This window comes from Bos javanicus, chromosome 24 (assembly GCF_032452875.1).
Source record: "Bos javanicus breed banteng chromosome 24, ARS-OSU_banteng_1.0, whole genome shotgun sequence".
Lineage (NCBI taxonomy): Eukaryota > Metazoa > Chordata > Mammalia > Artiodactyla > Bovidae > Bos > Bos javanicus.
In genome coordinates this window covers 37,836,690-37,864,127 of record NC_083891.1, presented here as the reverse complement: position 1 = coordinate 37,864,127, position 27,438 = coordinate 37,836,690, and the positions used below count along the sequence as shown (strand labels likewise).

The 27,438-nt window shown below is 42.2% G+C and overlaps 1 protein-coding gene across 19 annotated transcripts in view; it reads left to right on the top strand.

The window, feature by feature from the left end:
- DLGAP1 (DLG associated protein 1) overlaps positions 1 to 27,438 on the top strand; it is a 784,377-nt gene that overhangs the window by 533,973 nt on the left and 222,966 nt on the right. For 15 of the 19 annotated variants that reach the window (XM_061399853.1, XM_061399852.1, XM_061399850.1 and 12 more), the window contains one exon: positions 21,768 to 21,982. In XM_061399853.1, the coding sequence (XP_061255837.1) occupies positions 21,768 to 21,982 (215 nt within the window). Of the gene's footprint in view, positions 1 to 14,159; positions 14,274 to 21,767; positions 21,983 to 27,438 lie in introns of all 19 variants that reach the window. The other 4 variants (XM_061399865.1, XM_061399866.1, XM_061399867.1 and 1 more) reach the window with 1 other exon arrangement.

Below are 27,438 nucleotides of genomic sequence, written 5' to 3'. Positions count from 1 at the left end.
GAAAGCCATAATGCTAAAAGATACATGTACCCCAATGTTCATGACAGTGCTATTTACAATAGCTAAGACACAGAAGCAACCTAAATGTCCATTGACAGAGGAATGGATAAATAAGATGTGGAACACACATACAATGGCATGTTACTCAGCCATTAAAAAAAAAAGGAATGAAATAATGCCATTTGCAGTAACCTGAATGGACCTAGAGATTGTCATATTAAGTGAAGTAAGTCACACAGAGAAAGAAAAGTACCATATGATATCATTTATATGTAGAATCTAAAAAAATGCTCCAAATGAACTTATTACAAAACAGAAACAGACTCACAGACTTCGAAAATAAACTTATGATTACCAAAAGGGAAAGGAGAAAAGAGAAAAATTAGGAGTTTGGGATTAACATAAACACACTTATCATATATAAAATAGATCATCAACAAGGACCTACTATAACAGCACAGGGAACTCTACTCAGTATTCTGCATTAACCAAATGGGAAATGAATCTCAAAAAGAATGGATATATGTGTATGTATAACACAATCACTTTGTATACCTGAAACTAACACAACATTGTAAATCAACTATCCTCCAATAAAAAATGAAATTAAAATACGTGGAAAGAAACATCATTCATTATCACACTTTTAACTTTTTACAAATGCTGCCATAATGAACTGCCCATTAATCTTTAATTCATCAGTTGAAGATATTGCAGATATTATTTTTATACATTCAGCCTTTCAGTCAGTGCTTTCTTTATGTCATCAACCAAGAAATGGGCTGTCAATTTTTCATTGTTAATTAATATAATACAATTATAGAATTTGTCCAGATTCTATCTTTTATAAATCTACATCCTCAACCTTGGGCTCAGTCGCTAAGTCATGTGTGACCCTATGTGACTCCGTGGACTGTAGCCCGCCAGGCTCCTCTGTCCAAAGGATTTCCCAGGCAAGAATACTGGAGTGGGTTGCCATTTCCTTCTTCATCAAGTACCTTGAAAGATATTAAAATTTTATCTGAATTGAATCTTCCTGGATTAGCCTAGGTTAATGCTTCAGACGGGAAGCAGGTTAGAGGCCCTAGTTTCTCTCTACTATGATTGAGTCTACATGCTAGAAAGTTCTGATTTAAACATTTCATGATACCCAAATGCCTCCCAGACACAATTTTTATGTCTCCTTTTTGTTTCCATAACACAAGAACAAAAGAAGGATGTTTTGTAGATAAAAACAAATAAACGTATTTCTCTATAGAAAAGTCAAGAAAAGTATACCTCCTGCAAAACTGAGCAGAAAAATCAATTGTTACTTATGTGATTCTTGTTCGAAAAGCCATCCTAAAACACCCAATAGGGAAAACTACTGCTGGGTTTCTATTGCCTCTGTGCCCTGTATTATGTATTACAACTGAAGTCAGGTCAAAATTTATATCTAGAAGCACTTTGAACCAAAGAAGAAAAGAAATATTCCCTTTTCTGCCTCTTCCTACCCCACAAGGTCCTACCAAGCCCCCCCAAATATTCTCCTGTTTGAGACTTCTTGCAGTGATATTGGAACATTTGACTAGTTTGGCTAGAAACTAGGAAGCCACTTAATTTTCTTTCTTATTTAAGAACTATGTCCTCTTTAAAAAAAAAAAATTATCTGTGGACATCTTCACACAAAAGAGTTTATTTTGTTTTGTTTTCTGTCCAAGTCTGTCTCAGGGGGAGAAATAAAATAATTACTTTTTGCCAAATGGAATATCATAAGTGGAGCTTAATTTAACACTTTTCTATTAATTCAAAAATTTTTTCCTCTGCACAAACAATTGCAAACTTGAGTGGGAGGTGAAGTGCCCACTCATACAGCGGCAATGAGGTGTACATGAATTACAGAGAGCCAGCGTTGTTACTAGGAAGAAGCTTGACTATCTGAAGAACCCAAATCAGGTCAGTTTGACTTATTATCAAAAAGGTAAAGATAGGGAATAAACCTCCCCCCCCCAAAAAAAGTCTTTCTCAAATGAAACATATCTGCATTTTTACTGTCTATAGGAGTTCACAACTTCTGTATTGGAAAAACACCATCGTTGAATATGAAATGTGGGTCTGTGTCCACGTATGCACATGAGACAATTCTAAAGACTGAATTCCAGTCAATATTTAGGGATAGAAGGAATCACGGGATGTGCCATTAGCAAAGACTTTTCTACAAAGATAAATCATTCATCATCTTGAGTAAGATTCTTACTCATGACAGTTTTTATCATAAAAGGTTGCCGTGGTCGAGGTTCATGATTCAGTGCTTGACAGGTGACATGTATCTATTGTTATAAGCCAATTCCACTTTCACGTCTCTATTTGCTGTATTTCGTTGGCATAGATTCCTTTGAGTGAAACAAATCATGGCATAAGCTTTACAAAAATATAAGTTCTCAAAGACTGCATTTTGTTGTGATTTTTCCCATCTACACATAGAAGCTACCCTCCGCTTTTGTCCTTTGCATATCCATAGAGGAAGATCAAAACAGTTTTGCAAATTGTGAAAAGAACTCATGGAGATGAATCATTTTCTCATTTTGTTGAGTTCAGAGGATAAGTAGTTGCAGTATGACAAGGCTGAAACCACACAGGTCCAAGAAAAGAGATCTGAATTCTAGCCAGTTCTGTCACTTATTAGCTGTATAAACTATAATTTACATTTTGGGTTTCAGTTTCTTCATTTGTAAATGAAGCATGAAGCATTTATCAAGCATGATGTGAGTAGATGTTTGTCTGAAGAGAAGGAATTGAATTTGACAAACCGAGTAATATACTCAGGTTTTTCTATCAGCAGACATTCTGCAATCTTCTGGGCTTCCCAGTTGATGCGAGTGGTAAAGAATCTCTGCAATGCAGAAGACGTGGGTTCAATCCTTGGGTTGGGAAGATCCCCTGGAGTAGGAAGTGGCAACCCACTCCAGTATTCTTGCCTGGAGAATCCCATGGATAGAGGAGCCTGGTGGACTACAGTCCATGGGGCCACAGGGAGACTACTGAGCGACTGAGCACCCTGCAATCTTTAAGATGCTAATATGAACGGCAACTCTAAGAAAACTGGAAAGTAGAGAGCACCTCCCAAACCTCCTCCATCCTTGGAACCCTCTTCCATAGTACATTTCTAAGGATGAATGATCCACAGAATGTGCTTTGGAATATACCAGGAGAGACAAGAGTTTTAGGGTGAGTCCTTTTGGCTGGCCCTGCCATGGTTGGGTGATGAAGCTCTTTGGTCTAACAGTATTCCGTTGACCCTGCTATGGTTGCAGTTCCCTGAAGACCACAGAAACAGCCAACTGCCACTCCCTGGAAACCACCAAAGACTGTCTCCTGGATGCTAGTTATACATCCAATCCCCCAAACCTACCACCGTGATACTACACCCCCCACCAGCTCCTGCACGCATAGCGCCCCCCATCTCCGCACATCAGATGGCAGACTGCTTCCCTGTCATTTGTAGAGGAGAATCCAGGAATGAAGGTTCCCACACTCACATTCCCACTGATCCAAAACTCAGGTGTAACTCAGGTGATACAATCAAAGATTTCATGAGCACTTTTGTCTCCCTTTATTTTAATTTTATTGGGTAGTCTGCTTGGAACTGGAAATGTAGGCATAAATAAGAGTCTCTGCAGAGGAATGACATCTTCCCTCCTCTCTAGTTGCTTACAGATGGGTGGGTGAGACGGATTTGTAAATGAGTGAGTTTAAAATATAGCGATAGTGTTACATTAGTAGTATGTGCATGTTGTTAAGGTAAATTGTTTTTTTAGGTGAGCTCTACATTTGTTTTATGAAGGCAGGTCATTATAGAATTCTTGGGTTTGTTTTGTTTTTTTTTGGCTGCCCTACTAGGCATGCGGGATCTTAGCTCCCCAACCAGGGATCAAACCCATGCCCCCTCTTTGGGAGTTCAGCGTCTTAACCTCTGGACAGACAGGGTAGTCTCAATGGTCTTTCAGAATGCAGAAATCTCTGAGATTCCTTTTTATTCCATGTGGTATGATATGTAGCTTTTTCTCTACATTTGCCAACAAGAAACAAATATATCACAAATGACCCCCTTGCCCTTAAAAAGCTTGTTAAGTAAATTCACATGCGTGGCAGGCACTCTGCTAAGCACTGAGTGAAAAGTCCACACAGTCGAAGCTCCCTCTGCTTCGACCACCTCTGTGGGACTCCTGAGCGTCCCTTGTGGGTCAAGGAGCTGATACTTACCTGTAGGTTTTGACCCAAACTAACTCCTAGAGAACGAACAGAGCATATACAGCTTATGCCTAAAGAGAGCCTGCCTGTCAACCCGTGGTGTGGGGCCCTGTCTGCCCCTGGACCACTGCCCCAGAAGCCATCATTCAAGTTCCCACCTCTTCTGATGCTTGGTTCTGAGTGCCCACCTGGCTAAGCTGGGGACCCAGTTATTTAGTCAAATACTAATCAAGGTGTCGCTGGGAAGGAAGTATGTGAATTAATATCTACAATCAGTTGACTAAGGACAGAAGTTTACCCCTGAAAGTGCAGGTGGGCCTTGTCTAATCAGGTGAAAGGCCTAAGAGAGAAATTCTTCTTCAGGAGCAGAAGGAACTCTGCCTACAGACAGCAGTGTCAGCTCTGGCATGAGTGTCCAGCCTGCCCGTCATGTGTAGGCTATCCACAAGGCCATGTGCCAGTTCGTTCAAAGAAATCTCGAGTGATTCTGTTCTGCTCTGAGAAAGTTGACTGATCCATCATCCCTTACACAGAGGTCTCTTGAGAGCCCCCAAGTGCACTGACCATCACACCCCAAAGCCCTCCCACCCTCAGGCTAAAGGATCCTTGGAACTATCCCACAGTCTATCAGGGTTCAACTCTATCATGAATTAAATAAGCCGTAGGGGTTGGCCCCCCATGGGAACTTAACCATCACTTACCACATGATCTCCATACGAAAATATCTTCTGAATTCCAAAGGACAAGTTTTTACTTAATAGACATTATCTCTATAAGTTCATATCATCTTTATTCTTACTGTAAATCCCTGAGTACATGTTTCTGTCCTCATATTTGAGAATTGTTGTGATTGTTCAGTCACTAAGTCATGTCTGATGCTTTTCAGGGAGCACACCAGGCTTCCCTGACCTTCACTGTCTCCTAGAGTTTGCTCAAATCCATGTCCATTGAGTCAGTGATGCTATCTAACCATCTCATCCTCTGCCACCCTCTTCTTTTGCTTGAATCATGAACCTAACATTCCAGTTTCCTATGCAATATTGTTATTTACAGCATCAGACTTTCACCACCAGACACATTCACAACTGAGCATCATTTCTGCTTTTTTCACCACCAGACACATCCACAACTGAGCATCATTTCTGCTTTGGCCCAACAGCTTCATTCTTTCTGAAGCTATTTGTAATTGCCCTCTGCTCTTCCCCAGTAGCATACTGGACACCTTCTGCCCTGGGGGGCCCATCTTCCAGTGTCCTATCTTTGTGCCTTTTCATACTATTTATGGGGTTCTCACAGCAAGAATACCAGAGTGGTTTGCACTCCCTCCTCCCAGGGACCACGTTTCGTCAGAACTCTTCTCCATGACCTGTCCGTCTTGGGTAGCCCCACATGGCATGGCTTATAGCTTCATTAAGTTACACAAGCCCCTTTGCCACAGCAAAACTGTGATCCACAAAGGATGTCTTTGAGAATACTGGGGTTAAAAGAGACTAAGGTCGCTGGACTAAAATCACACTTGCTAAGTAGTATAGTTGGATTTGAACCCAGGTTTACCTGATTCCAGACTCCGTACTACGTTCATTGCACTATGATTCTTCCCTATAAATGAAAAACTGTATGGTGGCAAAATATTCCATTTTCTTCTGTGCCACGTTTGTAGCTGTGCTGGGTGGAGAAGCATTTAGACATTACCTAACATTTACTCAGAGCTTACTATGTGCCAGTAGCTTATTTTAAAGATTCCTTTGGGAATTCCCTGATTGTCTAGTGGTTAGGACTCTGCACTTTCACTGCAAGGGGCATGGGTTCAATTCCTGGTCAGGCAACTAAGATCACAAAAGGTATGCAGCATGGCCAAAATAATTGTTTTAATCTTAAACATACAGATAGATCCTAGAGAAGGGATAGGCTACCCACTCCAGTATTCTTGCCTGGAGAATCCCCAGGGACAGAGGTGCCTGGGCTCTACAGTGCATGGTGTTGCAAAGAGTCAGACACAACTGAGTGACTAAGCACAACACAGCCTATAGATACATAGACAGATAGATTCCTTTAATGAAACATTTAGGTTGAATTATATATCATTTCTATATTTGGACACTTCAAGATTCTAAAACATGTCATTCCTAATTATTTTTTGCCCCAGCCAATATATTTTGGTCATAGATATTTAATGAGTTTTTCTCTCTTGTTCTTAAATGACAGAGATTTCACACTGACATCAAGTACCATATCAATTAGAACTAAAAGACAGGATTGTTGTAAGGCGAAGGAAAGTGTTTTAATTTATTTATTTTAGTTTTTAAAAATGTTTGAATCCCACAGCTTCTGGTCCTCAGAGGTTGATATAGAATACCATGCAAATACCTTTTCGTCTTGTTAATGGTTTCCTTCACCATGCAAAACTTTGAAGTTTGACTGGGTCCCATTTGCTTACTTTTGGTTTTGTTTTCCTTTCTTGAGGAAACAGATCCAAAATAATTATTGCTAAGACAGTGTCAGAGCGTACTGCCTGGGTTTTCTTCTAGGAGTTTTGTGTGTTACATTTCGAGGTGCAAACTACTAGGTATAAAATACCTACGTGTACACGGGTGTAACATACAGCTTAGGGAATACAGCCAATATTTCATAACTTTACATGAAGTACAATCTATAAAACTATGGAATTGCTATTTGTACATCTGAAACTAATATAACATTATAAGTCATGTATATATCAAATTTTTTAAAAAACATGCAAATACATTCAAGCATCAGGCTGCATATTCTCACTCTTCTCATATGGTACTAACCCAGCTGATGGCCTGACCTTCTAATTAGGCATCTCCAACCCTGGTCATTGTGTCCTCTGACTCTCAGCTATAGGGGCCAATCAGAAAGACACTTCTGTTTGTCCTTATTTCTAAAGTTAGGGAGCCACTGAAAAATGTTCTTCTACAAAAACACAATCAGCAAATGGAAAGGTAACTAAGAGTCAGAGTACTTGATTCAAGGAGTCTTACTTCAGGGTCTCATAGCTATCTATCCAACAAGCAAGCATGTCTTAAGCATTTACTTTATAGAAGGTGCTTTGGGAGAAATGAAGATGGATCACAGTGTCTCTGATGAATAATGAGCATGGTGGGCTGTATACTGGATGGTCTAAAAAAGCAGTGTTTTTCAAACCAGCAGCCGCAACCAGTTAGTGATTGGTGAAATCAATCCAGTAGGTCACAAATAACATTATTTTTAATTAAATAGAATACAATAGAAGAAAGTAGGAAAGGAGAGAGAGTACGTGACACGCAGAGAGGTTAAGCAGTTCTTTCTTTCAGTGGTGTATGTGCTTGCACTGGTTTCCAAAGTAAGATGTACTTCTTACTGTGAAACATAGTCAAAAACTGTTTAAAAGCTCCTGCTTTAGAGAGAGAGAAAAGAAAACAAAAGCCTTGGGCTCAAGAAGCTTGCAGCTTGCTGGGAAGATAAAGCTAATTAATGAACACAGAACTCTAGATAAAGGAGCTCATGACTCAGGGCTAAAATCAATCTTGCTGATTTTGCATCCCCCATGGGATTGTTAGTGTGTTAGTGTTAGTTGCTCAGTCGTGTCTGACTCTTTGTAGCCCCATGGACTGTAGCCTGCTAGGCTCCTCCATCCATCGGATTTTCCAGGCAGGAATACTGGGGTGGGTTGCCATTTCCTTCTCCAGGGGATCTTCCCATCAGGGATCAAACCCAGATCTCCCACACTGCAGGCAGATTCTTTACCATCTGAGCCACCCATGGGATTATGACCAGGGGAAAAACCACCATGACTGTTCATTACTCCTACGTCCTCCTCGAACTCTGGACTCTCAGATTCCTGGACCACACCTCGGGGACCCGTCTCAAATGTCCTGCTTGTTCCTCTCTGGTTCCTGAGGTTTCATCAGTGCCCAGTGGGCACTTCTCTATTCTGCATGGGTCACCTCATCATTCTCAGAGCTTTAAATATCATGGGAATGCCCATATTTGGTTTTCCAGCCACATTGTCCGAACTCCCAGGCTTGCGTACTCAGGTCCCCATTCAACCTCTCCACTGAGATGTCTCCTGGGAGACATCTGAATATTCCAACTGAATACATCCCCAGATGAACTCCTAATCTTTTTCCCCCATCTGCACATCCCTTAGGCCACCTCATCTCAGCTAATGGGAATTCAATCCATCCACTGATGAGGCCAAAACCCTTGGAGTATTCGTAACTCACTTTCTCGATGAGACCTTTCGTGACCATGCACACCCCTCAATACTGCACAGCCTGCCAGGCTCCCTCTTCCACCCTCTGGTCCCCTCCCCTGCTTCCTGTTTCTCCATAGCACACATTCATAACTCCTCCTACCCTCAATCCCATATCCAAATCATCATTAAGAAACCTACTGGTAGGCTTCCCTGTTGGCTCAGTGGTAAAGAATCTGGCTGCCAATGCAAGAGATACAGGTTCAATCCCTTTTCCAGGAAGACCCCACATGCCACAGAGCAACTGAGCCGGGCACCACAACTGTTGAGCCTGTGCTCTAGAGCCTGCGAACTGTAACTACTGAAGCCCACATGCCATATAACCCATGCTCAGCAACAAGAGAAGCCACCACAATGAGAAGCCAACGCATTGCAACAAAGAGCCCTCGCTGGCCACAGCTAGAGAAAAGCCTGCACAGCAAGGAAGACCCAGCACAGCCAGAAAGAAGTAAAAAGTATTTAAAAAAAAAAAAACACCACCAGCCCTATGTTATCTTCTCCCTATCACCACACCCGCCTCTACCTCCACTGTAGTCTGGATCAATGCATGACCCCCACACACTGTCCCTCTGACCCTATCAGCCCATACCCTCCTCTAGCTATTCTCAACCAACACCTGAAGTGGTCCTTTTAAGCCAGAGGGTGTCCATCTCTCATCAAAGCCTCCAATCTCTTCCCATCTCACCCTGCGTCAAAGCCACAGTGGTCACTGTGGCCTACAAAGCCCACGTGAACTGCACCCCTCTCCTGCCTGTGGGTCATCACGCACAACTGTGCTCACCTTGCGTCTCCTCTCCCTCCACTCCACCCACCTGGCCTCCCCTCAGGACCTTCACACTTCTTTCATCCTCAAGTGCTCATCCTGCAGACCTCAGGGCTAATCCCCCAATCCTACCTGATCTTTACCCTGAGGTCCACTTTCTCAGTGAGACCTTCCATGACCATGCACACCCTTCAATACTGCATATCCTGCCAGGCTCCCTCCTTCACAGGCACCCCCTGGTCCCCTCCCCAGCTTCCTGTTTCTCCATAGCACACTCCATCTAACTTACATTTTATCTTATCAATGTCCATTTTCCTCGTTCCCCACGAAGGCAGATTATTTTTCTGTTTATACATTGCCATGTCCAGAGTGGATAAACAGCACCTATTTCACAGTAATGTGCACTGAAGAATAAACATGCATTCGATAAGTGAATGAATACTTTCACAGCATTTTGAAAAAAGTCACAGAAGAAATGGTACTTTTACCTCCAGCTTAACCACTAAGCAAAAGAAAAGAGCATCATCATAAAGTTTGCTTTAAGAAACCTTACCTCAAACCCTGCAATGAGTACTCCAGGTGGAACATGCCCTTTCAGTGGACCTTGAGCTAGTTTGGAAATCCAGGTTGAGGTAGCTGTTGGATGGATGTATCCACCACTCTTATCTGTGCACAGGCCTCAGTGACAACTCCTATTAGTTCTAGATATCTTTGCTGCCTGGAGGACGTGGGTTGAAGTACAGGCTTAAAGAGCAGATCCTCGGGAGACCATTTTCCCATCCAATGATGATGGAAGTGGAATACTTTGTGTAACACGTGTGCAAAGGACACTTAGAATATTCGATTCTTTCTAGATTCACGTAATTTGAAAGATGATGGTATCGTTATATTACAGTGAACGGTATTCAGAAGGGGAACATTCTATTTTGGCTCATTTGAATGCATTAGACTTTGAGGTGTTGTAACTGTAACTTGTAATAAAAAGTCCAAACAGCACCAAGATGGAGTACTAACCAGAAAATAGCGGTAAAAAGCAGAAAATGTCTACTTGGGTCTCTTCTTAAATCTATTGAGTTTTTTAAAAAATAGATGTCAAATAGCTAAGTGAATTATTCACAAGTGTAATAATTTATAGCCTCATGTGAGAAACTTAGTGTCCCCAAATTTATGCTAAAGAAAAATATTTGCTGAAATTCAATTCAAAACTCATAATTTTGAAGTAAAATATTAATACTGGAAATGATAGACTTGATATTTCATAGACTGTAAATGGGCTCTAACATTTGTTCCCAAGATTATCAGACTTTAAGTTCTAAGGGTGTGAGAGTTCTGAGGGTGTGGATGTGAGAGTTGGACTATAAAGAAAGCTGAACACCGAAAAATTGATGCTTTTGAACTGTGGTGTTGGAGAAGACTCTTGAGAGTCCCTTGGATTGCAAGGAGATCCAACCAGTCCATCCTAAAGGAGATCAGTCCTGAATATTCATTGGAAGGACTGATGCTGAAGCTGAAACTCCAATACTTTGGCCACCTGATGTGAAGAACTGACTCATTGGAAAAGACCCTGATGCTGGGAAAGATTGAAGGCAGGAGGAGAAGGGGACAACAGAGGACGAGATGGTTGGATGGCATCACTGACTCAATGGACATGAGTTTGAGTAAACTCTGGGATTTGGTGATGGACAGGGAGGCCTGGTGTGCTGCAGTCCATGGGGTCACAAAGAGTCAGACACGACTGAGCAACTGAACTGAACTGAAGTTCTAAGGGAAAAGATCCATGCTCCTAGCATTTGACAAGGACTGGGTTCTCCATGGGCTTCCCAGGTGCCACTAGTGGTAAAGAACCTGCCTGCCAGTGCAGGAGACTTAAGAGACATGGGTTCAATCCTTAGGTTGAGAGGATCCCTTGGAGGAGGCCATGGAAACCCACTCCAGTATTCTTGCCTGGAGAATCCCCATGGACAGAGGAGCCTGGCAAGCTACAGTCCATTGGGTCGCATAAGTCAGACATGACTGAAGTGACTTAGAAAGCACACATGGGGTCTCCATACGTGCTGGGAAATTTATAAAAATTTAGCCAACACTAAAGTTCAGTTTTGATGGATGGTTTTTCTACACCTGGGCTTCTATTAACCCCAGGAGGAAGATTACTAACCTTCTACCCATATCTCTGCTTCTGAACAACAGACACAGAATTCTGGTTTACCTCAGAGGATTCAATTTATGGAACTATGTAGCACAGACACCTACACACTAGTGACTGCAAAAATAATGGAAAAAGATTAGCATCAACTAGCCATGCCACCCAGTAGACATGCCTCCAGTATGTCAGAAAGACATGTTAGCAATGAATGGTTGCTTTAAAAACTAAGACAGGGCTCTAAATTAGCTTATCTTCTATACAGTCAGTGAAACTAAATATAACATATTTATTATAGACCTAAACCCTCTGTTGTTTTTATCTTGCTATCTATTAAAATGTCTGTGTTCTTGCTCATATTTCACTAAAACTTGTAGCCAGCTATTACTGCTGGGTGATGGGCGTTCTGTGAACATTACTTTTGAAAGCCTTTTGGTTCTTTCAAGCAACTGTCACCATCTGTCATGGGTTTCAAAATGTTATAGCACTGGGGACTTCTCTGGCGGTCCAGTGGTTAAGCCTCCACACTTCCACTGCAGGGACGTGGGTTTAATCCCTAGACAAGGAACTAAGATTCTGCATATGCTAAGTTGCTTCAGTTATGTCCGACTCTTTGCAACCCTATGGACTGCAGCCTCCCAGGCTCCTCCATCCATGGCTAGAATACTGGAGTGGGTTGCCATGCCCTCCTCCAGGGGATCGTCCTGACCCAGGGATTGAACCTGAATCTCTGACATCTCCTGTATTGGCAGGCGAGTTCTTTACCTCTGAATGCCACTTAGCAAAAAAAGAAAAAAAAAAAAGTTATAGCATTGTATCCCCTAGCAACTTAATGCTTGAGTTTTATGTTTAATGGAAAATTACTAAGTTTTGAAACTTGCAGTCAGCAGAATGATATGATGAAAAGAGCATAGAAATTTGAGTGAGACAAATGTGGCTTTCAATTCTATGATTTACTAGCTGTAAAATTTAGAGTACGTTATTTAATAGCAGTAAGTCTCAATTTTATCATCTTTTCAATGTAATGAATAACAACACTGGAGTTTTGTATAATATTACGTGAGAGAATGTTTGTGTAGCAGGGATTATAAAATGGCTACCAGCAGGTCCTAAGGCCTATTGCTCCCCTACAGATGCACTGAAGGAGAGGAAACGTCTTTGTCCCAGGTCCCAAGCCAAGATCCAGAGGTGCTTGCTGATTGAACAGGCTGAGGCCACACACTCAGCCCTGAGACAAGCCGTAGTGCTGGAGGACATGATAAGCCAGCTCTTCTGCTACTCCTGAAACACGTGGACACATGGAGGGAGCAAGGTTTCCCCCAAGCAAAACCATGGGGATGTGACAACAAAAATCAGAAGTAGCAAACCCAGGGTCGCAAAACCCACAGATGTTCACTACAGTCGAAATACAGGGTGGGCAGTGAATAAAAATTCATTGTCCTCCCCTGTCCTCATATCATACCAGTATATACTGTATTGTAGTCACTTTCTTGCTATGGTATCACAAGGGTCTTCCCGGATCGTACCTGCTTTGACATCAAATACTGGTAATATTTTCTACCGGCTCCCAAAGAGCAGTGGCTCCTTCCCCTCCTTTGAGGGCTCACAGACCTTGCCCCTCTGTATTTCTCCTGCAGACCCATTTCCCAGTGGCATGTACTTTGCACAGATCCATTCAACTCCAAAGAACAGTTTTACCACCAAGAAGAGGATTGATATGAACTATTGAATATAAGCCCAGTAGGCAACACAGAGGCACTAAAATATAATACTCAACCCAGCTTGATTTGTTTTAAAGCTGTTTTTACTCTTCTCTTTCATCCATCCCCAGATTTGTCGGATCCACTTAAAACTTGTCAACCCCTTTGAGACCAGACTGTGTTTTCTAAAATGTTTTTGGAGTATCTCCCTGGCACCTGCTCTGGTGCATGGTACCCTGTAGATACCTGTAAATGTTCACAGGTGAGACCGGCTCTGTAGGGTAACAGTGAGTGAATTACCATCGAAAAGCACTATTACAAAGTTCTATTCAAGGGCATCTGTGTTGTTGTATGGCAGAAAGCAACACAACACTGTTAAATTTTTTTTTTAATTTTAAAAAGTAACTATAAAAAAGGTTATTTGGAAAAAGACGTGGCAAAGGGTATTAACCCTATATGTGGAGTTCTAAAAAGAAATGATACAAATGAATTTACTTGCAAAACAGAAAAGAGACTCACAGACTTAGAGAATGAACTTTTGGTCGCTGCAAGGAAAGGATGAGTGGAAGAGAGAGTTAGGGAGTTTGGGATGGACATGTACACACTGCTGTATTTTAAATGGATAACCAACAGCACAGGGAACTAGTACTAATGTACAGCACTGGGAACTCTGCTCAGTGTTATGTGGCAGCCTGTATGGGATAAAGAGTTTGGGGGAGAATGGATACATGTGTATGTATGGCTGAGTGCCTTTGCTGTCCACCTGAAACTGTCACAACACCGTTAATGGGCTATTCCCCAATACAAAATAAAAAGTTAAAAAAAAAAAGAATTTTACCCAGGGGAAAAAAAGAGGTAGGTATTTACTCCTGTTCTTAAAAGGTAATTTTTTAGGCAATCTGGAAGCAAACTTAAGTTTTACACCAGCTTCGGGCTGCAAGGGGAATTGGAAAGGGCGGTTGCCAGGGAAATCTGCTTGCAAAACACCAATCAGGCCTTGGGATCTACACATTGTGTAATTGTAATTTTCCTATTCTTGCTCTTTTTTTTTCCTGCTTTTGCTCTGAGAAGAGCAAGCTAAAAAGGCTACAGGGACATTTATGCCAAGTCGCATTTGTCAAGTTGAAAGCTGTGTGGAGCAGGAAGGCAGTTCTCCCAGCTGCAAAGAAGATGCAAAGGAGCAGAGTGAGTAGGGAATCTGAGAGCTCACTAAAAGTGCTTAGAAGGCCAGTGCATCCCAGCCATTTCCGTACAGAGTACAGAGCAAGGCTGGACCCTGAAACCCAGGGCGAAGTCTTCTTACAAATGCTGAAAAGCTACCGGAGTGCTTGGAGGCCCCCATAACACCCTTGAGAGTGTGGCCGTCCTGGAGGTGTTCTGATTCCCCGAAATGTGGCCATCATGCAGGTGTTCTGGTTCCCCGAAAAAATCGATAACAATCATTGGTAAGGGCACCACAAAATGGTGAAGAAGCAACGCTGCTTTATCTCATAATTATGTTCCACGCTTATTATTTTATTATTATTTTAAAACTTTTATCTGTGCTAGCCAGTTAGGGATTAGATAATATGTATGCTTATTTTTTTAAGATTTTTTTCTTGATGTAAACCATTTTTTGAAGTCTTAATTGAATTTTTTTACCATTGAATTTTTTAGCTTCTACCTTTTGGCCACAAGGCATGTGGGAGCTTAGCTCCCAGTGCAGGGATCAAACCCGCTCCCCCCGCTCCGAAAGGTGAAGTCCCAACCACTGGACCACCAGGGAAGTCCCTGTATGCTTATTTTAATAGTCACTTTTTTTTTTTTTTTTTGTACATTTTTGGAAAAGTACAGAGCGTGGGAGCACGAACTCCATTTTTTTAAGTTTATTTGTTCACGCACTCAATCAACATGCCTTCCTCAGAGGCGGGGTGATACACTCAAAGCTTTGGCATCAGAGAGATGCAGATTCCTATTTTGATGATGACCTTGGGCAGGTCAGTCCAGCTTTTTGAGTCTCAGTTTTGCAGCAGTAAGGTGGAAATGGGAGCGTCTGTTTCATAGGACAGCTAAAGGGATTAAAATAGAGTCACAAGGTATCAGCTCCAGCCCTTTGAGATTACGCTAAAATGCAAGATTATTCCATAAATATCAGGTCCTCAGCTCTCCTTTCCTAAGTACAGGCTCTTCTCATGTTTACCTTTCCTCATCAGGCTCAGGAAAGGTCAAACAGGTCGACCCCCCTCAGCCATAGCCACATGCCCTTATTTGACTCTTTAATTGAAATGCACAATTGTTGAAGAAATCAACAACCGCTAAAGGGTAGCCTTGCAAAGATAAGCCTATTATTGACACCCAACACTTTAATCACAGCTCTTTCTTGCTATATCGTCTTTATTTCTACCTAATGAACCAAATGACAGAGTTATCTATTCCAGCTTCTTTGGTCCCTAATGAAATAGAAACTTGCTTTAAATTCACCTCTGTCTTAGGTTTATGCGTTTTCCTCCCCATTCTCTACAGTCCAGAACTGCTCACAGAATGGCCCCAGCTTCCCCTGGTATATTTCAGGATACATGCTCTATTTCAGCTGTCCCGGCTTTCTAAGTGTCTGCATTCCTTTTGTGGCTCTCAGATTTCCCCAAATCTCACGCATTTCCATCACCCCAAACCGCACCATCCAACTTCCCATCCTGAGATAATCCACTCTCGAGGAGTCACTCGCACATGGCTTCATCTCCCAGCCATCGTCTTCGAGCCCATCGCTGGCACAGAATGTCTGACTCTGTCTACATTGAGTTAGACTCTATGACAGCAGCTCAGCCAAACCCCATGCACATTGGAAGGGCCTATTAAAGTAAGCCTTTCCATGTCTACAATAGTATTTCTTATAGCTTTAATTTCAAGGCATGTAATTCTTTGTTTATGATTTTTTTTTTCCTCCAGAGAGAGTTTAAAACTCTCAGAAGTTGTTGTCTTATCTGAAATGTGTTCTTCAGATGATCATAAAATAACAACTGGGGGCTTTCCAGGTGGCTCAGTGGTAAAGAATCGCAGGAGATGTGGGTTCGATCCCTGAGTCAGGAAGATCCCCTAGAGGAGAAAATGGCAACCCCTTCCAGTATTCTTGCCTGGAAAATCCCATGGACAGAGGAGCCTGGTGGGCTACAGTCCATGGGGCCACAGAGAGTCAGACATGACTGAAGCACACAGGCGCACAGAATGACAACTGTTCCTCCCAAAGCAGCCAAGATCTAAATATAGAGGGGGAAAAAAAAAAATCTCTGGACTGTGTACAGCAGACCCCTCCTTGGGCACGGTGTCTCTCTGAATGAACTACAACCCCTCTGGACTTCAGTTTCTTTATTTCATAAGCTGAGATTATAATACTTACTCTCCTTATCCTTCAAGGCTTATAATGTCATGAGTTATAATGTTCAAAGTTAAAATGGTCATGAGACTGTGTAAACTTATGTTTTTTTGCAAAAGCATGACATAAATGAATGCTAATTGTTATTCATCTGATCACTATGAAATATGAATATTACATCCTATCATCACTAACTCAGAATACACCCATTCTTATTCTTATTTTGTACATATTCTTTAAAGGGCTGTTGGATTGCTTTCTGAGCTCCATATTTTTTCACATTTTAGCATCTTTGATATTGGAATGTATCATGTAATCTATAGAGTGTCAGTTTAATTGGTGGTATTTCTTTCTTTCTTAGTGATACAGAAAATATTGAGGAGCTTGCACTGGTATCTTGGATTCAGTAAACCTGGGCATTTGGAGCTTAGGGGAAAGTGGAGGAAGGGTAAAAGTGGAAGTACCTTGTCTATTCAGAATGGAGATTCTATTAACCAAGGGGGGATGAGATAACCACTACCCCCCCAAAAAAAAAATCAGCCAAGAGTTTGAGACATTCAGAAAGAAGAAATTACCAAAAAAAAAAAAGAAAGAAGAAATTACCTTGAATGATACCACTTTGTGGGAGGAGATTTTCTAAGGACCTCTAGGTTATTATACTTGAGCTCACAGGTCTCCTGGAACTAGTAACACACTATTTCAACTGAGTTTTGGGAAGCCTAAAAAAAAAATTGGCAGTGTCACAGGAATGGTCCACTTCCAAAGATCTTAGAAGAGAGATAAATATGTTTTTGAGATGGTAGGCCAATTTAGGAGAGAGAATTTTTACTATAGGACATATATATATAATACAATAATATGTTATATAATTTTCATATATGTGAGATTTTAAAAATAATTTTCTCTTGTTGCATTACGAAGGCCCATCATTCAGTGCCCATGACACTATTTCAACCTAGAAAGCATCTTTATTCTGTACTTAGAGGATGACAGCAGCTAGGTATGGTCATTCCTTGTCAGAGATAGGTCCTCTGTCCTCCTGAACCATGACATGTGGTTTAAGGTATAGTCTGGCTATCTCTAAAACAGAAAAATTGCACTAATCCTCATTTTGTTCTCTCAAAAATAAAGTTCTCCATTGCAGTTTTGTGCTTAAACATTTGCATTTAAAAACAAATAATCCTCCTTCTCTCTAACCCATAACTATTGTTAAACTCTTAACTTTTATCAGGAGAAGGGCATGGCAACCCACTCCAGAATTCTTGCCTGGAGAATCCCATGGACGAGGAACCTGGTGGGCTATAGTGCATGGGGTCGCAAAGAGTCGGACATGATGGAAGCAACTTAGCATGCATGCATGCACCACTTATTGCAATTTCTTTTAACATTTGCTGGATCTAACTGCCCCGCCAAGCTCGTGCAGGCAATCAGGACGTCTGGCTTGCCTGTCATCAACACGTGTCCAGGCCACTCCTGTGTCTTCTCCAGTTTCCCTTTGTTATTAATACAAAGACTTCCATTTTGTACACCATGAGGACCAGTAATAGGAAGACCTTCTCAGACAGCTGCAAAGTTAGTTTTTTTCCGTGGATTTACCTGAAGCTTTTCTCTCCGTGCAAGTGACGCGGAAGGACACAGCAGCCTTGACTAGATCACAATGTAGCTGAAGCACCCCATAGTTCATGCTCTGGGCCCCCGGACAAACTAGTGTGTAACCAACCACTGCCTCTCTTTTGCCTCTGAGTTTAAGAGACTCATAATAAAAGCAGTGGCTCAACTGTAGCAACTTTACAGGCCCTGATTGTTCAGCAACAGTATTTCTCTTCTCCAAAGTCTTGATGTTCAGATTTCCTTACATTTTTCCTGGAGCTAGTTTCTATATTAGTTTACATGTATTGTAATAATTGTAAAATTGCAATAACTTACTGTAGGTTTTCTCTCAGTGTATGAATAATGTATTGATTTTTTAAATCCATCCCATGCAGATCACTTCCATAAACTTCTTTAGGTGTTCTTATTTGAAAAATATGTTTAATTGAAATATATACACATTAAATACTTCCCAGCTGGTTCTCTTAGCAACAATTGTAGCCTGTTTCTAGTATAAGACCAAGTTTCTACTATAAACTAATTTTGGGAAAAAAACTACCTAAAGAAAAATTTGCCATGTTTTGTTTCATAAGCAATATGAGCTAATGAGGTGTCATTGGTCTCTAACATATTTCAGGGAGCTATGCTTACAAGCTGTGCATCAGTGCTGAGAAACTGCAAGTGTCGGCTGCATCCTCTATGACCCTCAGCTGTACCAACTTAATTTATAAAATGTAATTACTGAGCCAACAATGAGGTACTGAATATGATCGTATCTCTGCAGTGACTCACCTGCCAATGGAAGGAAAACAAGACTGTTCTCAACGTTTATAATTTCCCTAAGAAGCCTCCCTGTTGCCATGGTGATGTTGATGCTTTTTAGCTCAAAAAAGCAAGAACTCTACATTGTTACTACCATAATTGATAAATGGCAAATGGATCAGGCATGATGGATGATGAAGGTGTCATGGGACTATAGTTGTTCAGTTTTGTAGGTACCATGAGATCAGAGACAGAAAGGCAGCGTCAGATATGGTCTTGGCGAGACATAGGAGCTGTCGGGCTGGAACGCTTCCCCTTTGTAGCTGAGATTTTGGGCAAGTTACCTAACCTCATTTTCCTCATTTGTAAAATGGGGATAATAGTCATAATACCCTTAGTTGTGTGGATCAAATGAGTTAACACTTATAAAGCATTTAGAATAGAGCCTGCACACAGGACGCATGACTTGAGTTTGTTAAAAGAAGCTGCATAACAAAGCTTAACCAAACTTCGCTGGTAGTTCTCAGCATTAGAACCTACAAATCACTGTTTTCAGGTCCAGGAATGGTAGCATCTCTTCAGTTTGATGTTTCTAGATATTGCAAGCTTTCAAAACAGTTAAATGTACGAGTTAAGGAGGAAAGAACAGTGCTTTTTTCCCAGTGGAATGTCTATTCTCAGTTCCTAGAAACTATGACTTAGAAATCTGTGTCTACTCTGTACATACGTGTCATTGTAGACACTTTCATTAACACATTGTAGACAATTTTACTAATTTTAATAACACAAAATTATTAACACAACTTTATTAGATTTAAAATCCATGTTATGAATCATAAATTTTAGATTAAGTAAACTCTGATCTTTGAATTAAACCAAAAATGCTTTGAATTCCAGTGCTGCCATTTCTTAGCTGTGTGTTCTCGGGCAGATTTCTTAAGTCCTCTGAGCTTCTGCTTCCCATTTGAGAAATTCAAAAAAATAGAGTTTTTGTGTTGATGAAATAAGATCCTATAAGCAAACTGCATAGCATACTTAAATGTTAATAATGAAACATGGCATTATTTAATGGATAATCAGTAAATATTGGGTTGGCCAATAAGTTCATTTGTTAAGATGTTATGGAAAACACCAGATGAACTTTTGGCCAATCCGGCAGTTAGCATGAAAATATTAAATACTTTTTTACCTTCTCATTGCCAATGTAGCCACTTCTAGGAGCCCTTCCTGGATCCTCCTTCTCCATCACCATTATATAACTCCCGTTTGCAGTGTCTCCTTAGCTCATACTCCATTTACAGGGCCACATCTGAGGCTTGGTAACACATTGACTTGGAACTGTTCCCAAACTTTTGTCTGCTTTGTCTTATCTCCATTATCAGCATGTTGAGGGCAAGAGGCAGCCTCCTTGTTTTCTGGTCTCTTTTAATCAAGCCCTGTGCCCTGTTCTGTGCACAGCTCATAGGTTGTTCATTATATCTTAATGGATAAAAAGAGTAGCCATTGTTACATACTTTTTTATTTAACAAATGGAGGAGGAATGAGATCCTAGTGTGGATCCACACTGAACTGTGCTGTGTTGTGCTTAGTCACTCAATCGTGTCCGACTCTTTGCAACTCCCTGGACTGTAGCCCGCCAGGCTCCTCTGTCCATGGAATTCTCCAGGCAAGAATACTGGAGTGGGTAGCCATTCCCTTCTCCAGGGGATCTTCCCGAACCCAGGAATCAATCACAAGTCTCCTGCATTGCAGGTGGATTCTTTTACCCATCTGATCTACCAGGGAAGCCCTAAGAACTAAAAATAAGGTCAGAAACAAGCCTTTCTGGCATAGGATGGTGCCCTGATGAACTCAAAGGAAATGATTGCTTTGGGTGGGCCAAAAAGTTCATTCGGTTTTAAGTAAAAATAAAAAGACATATTTTTCATTTTCACCCAGAACTTTATTGAACAACATATTCACTAACTGAAGAAACTCTTCTGGCCAACCCAATAGAAAGACAAATGAGCCATGTACTGAGAACATTATCTTGTGGGTTCCTCACAATTAGGGACTTGGAGCAGGATCCAACAAAGCAAGAGGAAAAGAACAGCTAAGTAGTGGCTAAATCGGGTAAGTAGGGTAACCAGAAGGCCAGAAGGGGAAAAACTCTTTAAGAGGTGGTATGTGTGTGGGTACGTGGGTGTGTGTGTGTGTGTGTGTGTGTGTAGAGGCCAAGAAAAATTAAAATTAAGAAAATGCCATGAAAGCTATCATGAGGAGACCATTGGAAACCTTCAAAAAGTGTGTCAAGCAACCTATAGAGGCTAAATCCAAATTAAGAGGATTCAGAAAGAATCGGTGATTGGGAAGTGAACATAGCTGGTGTAGACCAGTGGTTTGGGAGGAAGCAAGATTGGATACAAGATGCTAGAGTTGGAAGACGCAGGAAAGATGTCAACAAAACAGAAACATTCTTGAATTTCCAATGACAAATGAAAACAAATCATTGAAAAGCTCAAATAAAACCACTCTCTAGTGGCATCTGTATATGCTTATTATTTTCAGCATGAGAAAACTGAGAAGTGAATCTGATGGCTCTAATTTTCCCTAGTACACAGGTTCTTTCAAAGATTGAGACATGTATTTGCATGTATTGAAAATATTTGCAGACTAATTATGGTAAAATATTATTGTTGAAAGTTAATGTCTAAAGTTTTCAATAATTACTGGCATTACCCATATTCAAGGTCAGGAAAGAAAAGAAGAAGATAAACGATTTTTTAATATTTATGTGTATTTATTTATTTGGCTGCACTGGGTCTTAGTTGTGGCGTGGAGGATCTGTAGCTGTGGCATGTGGGATCTAGCTCCCTGACCAGGGATCAAACCCAGGCCCCCTACCTTTGGGAGCAAGCAGTCTTAGCCACTGTACCACCAGGGAAGCCCCGAAGGTAGACTTTTATACAGAATGCACTCTCTGTTTTGTATGTGCATAGGTCCCTCAGGATGAATGGACAGGGTACACCCCTAGAGGTAAAGATGATGAAATCCCCTGCCGAAGAATGCGGAGCGGCAGCTACATCAAGGCCATGGGAGATGAAGACAGCGGTGACTCGGACACCAGCCCCAAGCCTTCTCCCAAAGTGGCTGCGCGAAGGGAAAGCTATCTCAAGGCGACTCAGCCATCCCTCACAGAACTCACCACTCTCAAGTAAGTGTTTCCAATACTCTACTTCCGGTACCCCACTTCCTTGTTTTATCCCTTATGATCCAATCGTACAACTTCTAGAGTAAGTGTGGCAAACAACCTCCCACAGGTGGAGCAGCATGGTATATTGAATAGTCTATTGGTGCTGACCTTGGGTCTGACATACATCCCAGTGCCTTCAAAGACATGGCATCCAGGTGTGTTTTGCATAAAGCATAAGCTGAACCACCAACCTCCAAAAAGAGTTTACAACAATCCAGAATGGCTTCTAAAGAGAATTAGGAGTTCTCATCAAGGAGGGTGTCTGTGTATTCCCACTCTTGGTTGGTTGTTTAGCCATCAAATCTGCAGGGCAATGCTTCCTTAAAAAACTCTTGAATTTTTCAGACGACTGAGTGATAAAATAGTGTAGATCAATGGTCCCTAGTGGTTTATCTGTATTGTTTAAAGTAAATGCTGAGTTCCTTCTGAGGCCACTGGGAGAATCAAATGACAGACACTGAAAACACTTGGTAAACTGTTGTACACAATTATCTTGTAAAAATAAAAAAGGCTTGAAAACAAATGAATATATTCCTAGTGATCAGGATGGATGATCAAATATACTTCCTATTCATTGGTTCCTTTGGGCTCACAGATAAGTTTGAAAGCATGCGAAGCAGTTAACACGACCATTGAAGAGAACACTTCTCCAGTTCTGAAGGGAATAGCTAGCTAGTGCTGGTTTGTTACAGCCACTCCCCTCCTCCCCACAGAACTAGGAAGAAGGGATTCCCCAGATGAACAGAGGGAAATACGTTCATGTTCAGGGTGGATGACAGTATGAAGCATGGCTGCATTGGTATTTTTAACCCGCTAATATGTACCTGCCAGACCAAGTTCCCAGCCTCCAGGTGGGCTAGCGATGCTCGGTGGAATTCAGAAGGAACAGGGAGCTTTCAGAGAACCGTGGCTTCAGAGGCAAGGCTTGAAGCGGGAGGGTGAAGAGTCTAAGCCAGCACAGATGCAGCCAAAGGGGTGGGGGGGGGGGGGCAGGTGTGAGATGACAGTTCAACTCAACAACTACAGGTAAAGCGACTCCAGGAAGCTACTGATCAAGGCACTGTAGAATAGAGGGATTGTGTATTGGTGAGGTAGCACTTCTTACACCTCCTTGGAGTTGTGACAAAGGCTTCACAGTCATCTTTATTTTATATTTGGTCATGCTGCACGGCACGTGGGATCTTAATTTCCCAGCCAGGAATGGAACCCGTGCCTCCTATAGTGCATGCTCAGAGCTTAGGAAAGTCCCCACAATCATTTTACCTAACATTTGAACCCCCTTGGACATGGTGTACAGAGAAAATAGGAAAGTGTGTGAGAAGGTTATAATGACCTTAAGAAAGGTTTCAACAGAGTGCTGCCAGAGTTCTTGGGAAGAAGAAATAACAGCCAGCAGGGAGAGGTTAAATTTGGAGGAAGACTGAAAATAATGTAAACTTTCTTCTACTCTTCTCCACCATTAGATTGTAAGTTCTATCCTACTAGAAACCCTGACTACTGATACATCCCAATGCTTAGCACATAGTAGATGGCCAGCAATCATAATAATGATGTAATAATGATGTAATAACTAACGAATATGAACGCGCTTCCCAGGTGGCACTAGTGGTAAAGAATCCACCTGCCAATGCAGGAGACAAAAGAGACACAAATTGGATCAGTGGGTTGGGAAGATCCCCTGGAGTAGGAAATGGCACCCCACTGCAGTATGCTTGCCTGGAAAATTCCATGGACAGAGGAGCCTACAGTCCACGGGGCCACAATGAGTTGGACATGACTGAACAACTGAGTGTGTCCGCGTGCGCGTGCACACACACACACACACACACAGCTAATGTGAAAGGGGCACTGATCATTGCGAGGCACTGTTCTAAGTGTTTCACATATGCTGTCTTTTCCAATCTTCACAATTACTCTTGAGGTAGGATATATAACCATCCATGTAAAACCGACAACAAAATTGAGACACAGAACAGTTAGCTAACTTTCCCACAGTAGCCCTCTAGAAGCGACAGAGCTGTGGTTTTGAATCCAGATCATCTCACCTCAGAGCCTGTGCTCCTGAGCAACATGCTGTCGTAAGTCTTTTTTGAATGAACAGATGCAAAAGGAGATGGCATTCCTGGGGTATATTGTGAGGAATGGCTTCTGCTGCTGCTGCTAACTCGCTTCAGTCGTGTCCGACTCTGTGCGACCCCATAGACGGCAGCCCACTAGGCTCCTCTGTCCCTGGGATTCTCTAGGCAAGAACACTGGAGTGGATTGCCATTTCTTTCTCCAATGCATGAAAGTGAAAAGTGAAAGTGAAGTCGCTAAGTTGTGCCCAACTCTTAGCAACCCCATGGACTGCAGCCCACCAGGCTTCTCCATCCATGGGATTTTCCAGGCAAGAGTACTGGAGTGGGGTGCCATTGCCTTCTCTGGGGGAATGGCTTCATGGTACCATTATTTTTACTGTTCACCATGTATACCCAGCTCTCCTTTTCTGGGCACGTGGCAATGTTGCACTTCTCTGCCTCTTTGAAATCAGTGTGGTCGTGTACATGGCTTTAGCGATGAAATTTGAACAGAAGTGCTGTGTATCACTTCCAGGAAGTGTGGCCCTACTTCCTGGGTCCACTTTTCTGATTCAAGGACCTTAGGAGCACCGATTGACCCTTCTGTCTTTCTGGGTATCTGAGTGAATGCAATGGACAGAGCCTCCTGCCAGCTCATGGTATGGACAAAAGAAACAGGTCCAAGAAATGAAGTTGTGAGCAAGAAGTAAACTTGGGCGATTTGCGATTGTTTATCAACAGAGCCAAACTTGGCCTATCCTAACTTATAAGTAAATTGGTACTAGGAATGGGGTACTCATGTAACAACAAAATAAACTAAAACATATGACTGATTATAGGATTTGGTAGCAGGAAGTAAGGTAATTATCAGAGGCTGGTACATACTGATCCATGTTATGCAGTGGTGAGTCATTTGGTAAATTGTTTTCTAGAACGTGGAAGGTGGATGAGGTAACAAATGAACTCTAACTCTAGGGAAAGTTGTTGCAAAACATATTGTTAACAGAATGTGTCAGTTGCTCTTGGCAGCCTTCAACAGTGTTCCATGCTTTTAAATAGACTCGGAAAAGAATTGGTTATGATACAAGTAGTAATGAAAGAGAATAAGAAGTCTAGACATTTGTGGGCCTGGAAAATCCCATGGACTGAGGAGCCTGGTAGGCTGCAGTCCCGGGGTTGCTGAGTCAGACACGACTGAGTGACTTCACTTTCACTTTTCACTTTCATGCATTGGAGAAGGAAATGGCAACCCACTCCAGTGTTCTTGCCTGGAGAATCCCAGGGATGGGGGAGCCTGGCGGGCTGCTGTCTATGGGGTCACACAGAGTCGGACACGACTGAAGTGAATTAGCAGCAGCAGCAGTCATTTGTGGACTTGTGTGACTGGAAGAAGCGATTGATCTCAATCCAGTTTTTAAAAGGTAAATCTGAGAAAGCACTTGAATGAAGAAAATAGGATGAAAACTACCCCGTGTGGCAATGTTCAAATCGAGAACATGGCCCCAGACTTCCCTGGTGGTCGAGTGGTTAAGAATCTGCCTGCCAATGCAAGGGACATGGGTCCAGGAAGATTCCACATTCTCTGGGGCGACTAAGCCCATGCATCACAACTACTGATCCCGAGTTCTTGAGCCCGTGCTCCACAAGAGAAGCCCCTGCAGTGAGAAGCCCACACACTGCATTTATTTAGAGAGTAACCCCCATGAACCACAACTCGAGAAAGCCCAGGTGCCGTGACGAAGACCCAGTTCAACGAAAAGTAAATAAATATATATTTTTTAAGTTAAAAATAAAAAAAGGACATGACTCCCTTCCTTCATTATTCATGCTTTGAGTGGAATCGGATGATTTAGAATGAGGATAAAATTAAGTAAATATTTTTAACTAGATGAAAATGCTTCAGAGAACAGCAGTTGATAGGTTGGTAAGCTGAGAGTACATAAGATAGAGAGGCATGAGGGTAAGAAGGCAAACAAACAGGACAGCGATGGTCATTGCATCTCCAAGGGGTCTACGAGTACGATGCCTGCTACACGGAACTCACTGGAACCAGCAGGTAAGAAGTTGAGTGTGTGGCTTCCCTAGTAGTTCAGTGGTGACGAATCCACCTGCCAGTGCAGGAGACAGAGTTTCTACCCCTGATATGGGAAGATCCCACATGCCACGGACAACTAAGCCTGTGCACCACAGCTACTGAGCCTACATGCCGCAACTACTGAAGCCCGTGCCCTGCACCAGGAGAAGCCACCACGATGAGAAGCCGCACACCACCACTAGGGAGCAGCCCCCGCTTGCTGCAACTAGAAAAAAAAAAAAAAAAAGCCCATGCAGCAACAAAGACCCAGAACAGCCAAAAAATAAAGTTTTTTAATTATTTTTTAAAAAAAATAAGTTGACTGTGATGATCTTGAGAGGACCTACTTCCCAAAGAATCACAATGAAAAGACACAGTAAAGAGAGACGTCCTAAAATGTCTATTGGCTCCAAGGAGCCAATATTTCCTAATGTGTACTTTGGATGTGGTCATACAGGACAACAGAAATGGAGGACTCTCCCATGGAGCTGAACAACATGGACAAGGACCAGGGAAGTTGTTCCAGGGAGCGGAACGCAGGCTCCACAAAGCGGAAACCAGGACTCACATCAGCCAGAAAGAAAGTCAAAGTCGCTCCATCATGTCCTACCCTGCGACCCCATGGACTATACAGTCCATGGAATTCTCTAGGCCAGAATACTCAAATGGGTAGCCGTTCCCTTCTCCAGGGGATCTTCCCAACCCAAGGATTGAACCCAGGTCTCCCACATTGCAGGCAGACTCTTTACCAGCTAAGTCACGAGGAAAGCCCAAGAATACTAGAGTGTGTAGCCTATCCCTTCTCCAGGGGATCTTCCCGACCCAAGAATCGAACGGGGTGTCCTGCATTGAAGACAGATTCTTTACCAACTGAGCTATCAGGAAACATCAAACAATGCCTACTTAACTCTGAATCTCCTCAATCCTTTGGTCATTCGGTCCTTCTTCTCTTCACCCCAGGCCAAGCCTGAGTCAAGATACTCTCAAGGCCCTTCCTCTTTCAGCTGCACATCAGCCTGTTTGCACTTGCAGGTCAGAACTCACTTCACTGCAGCCTCTGGCACCTCCCTCAATCTGCTCTGCATTCTCCCAGTGTGCTTTGAGTGGCTCCTTTTCCTGGGCACCCAGTTGGATTTCCTTTTCTCCTCCATTTGGACCCACTGTCGTATCTTTTGCTCACCTCAGCAGTCTTGGTGAAGTCCATTATTCCAATCAGCTCTTTATTCTTTCTGCTTTCAACTCTGGGCCTCACATCTTCACTCTGACAGCTAGTTGATGTGTAACCA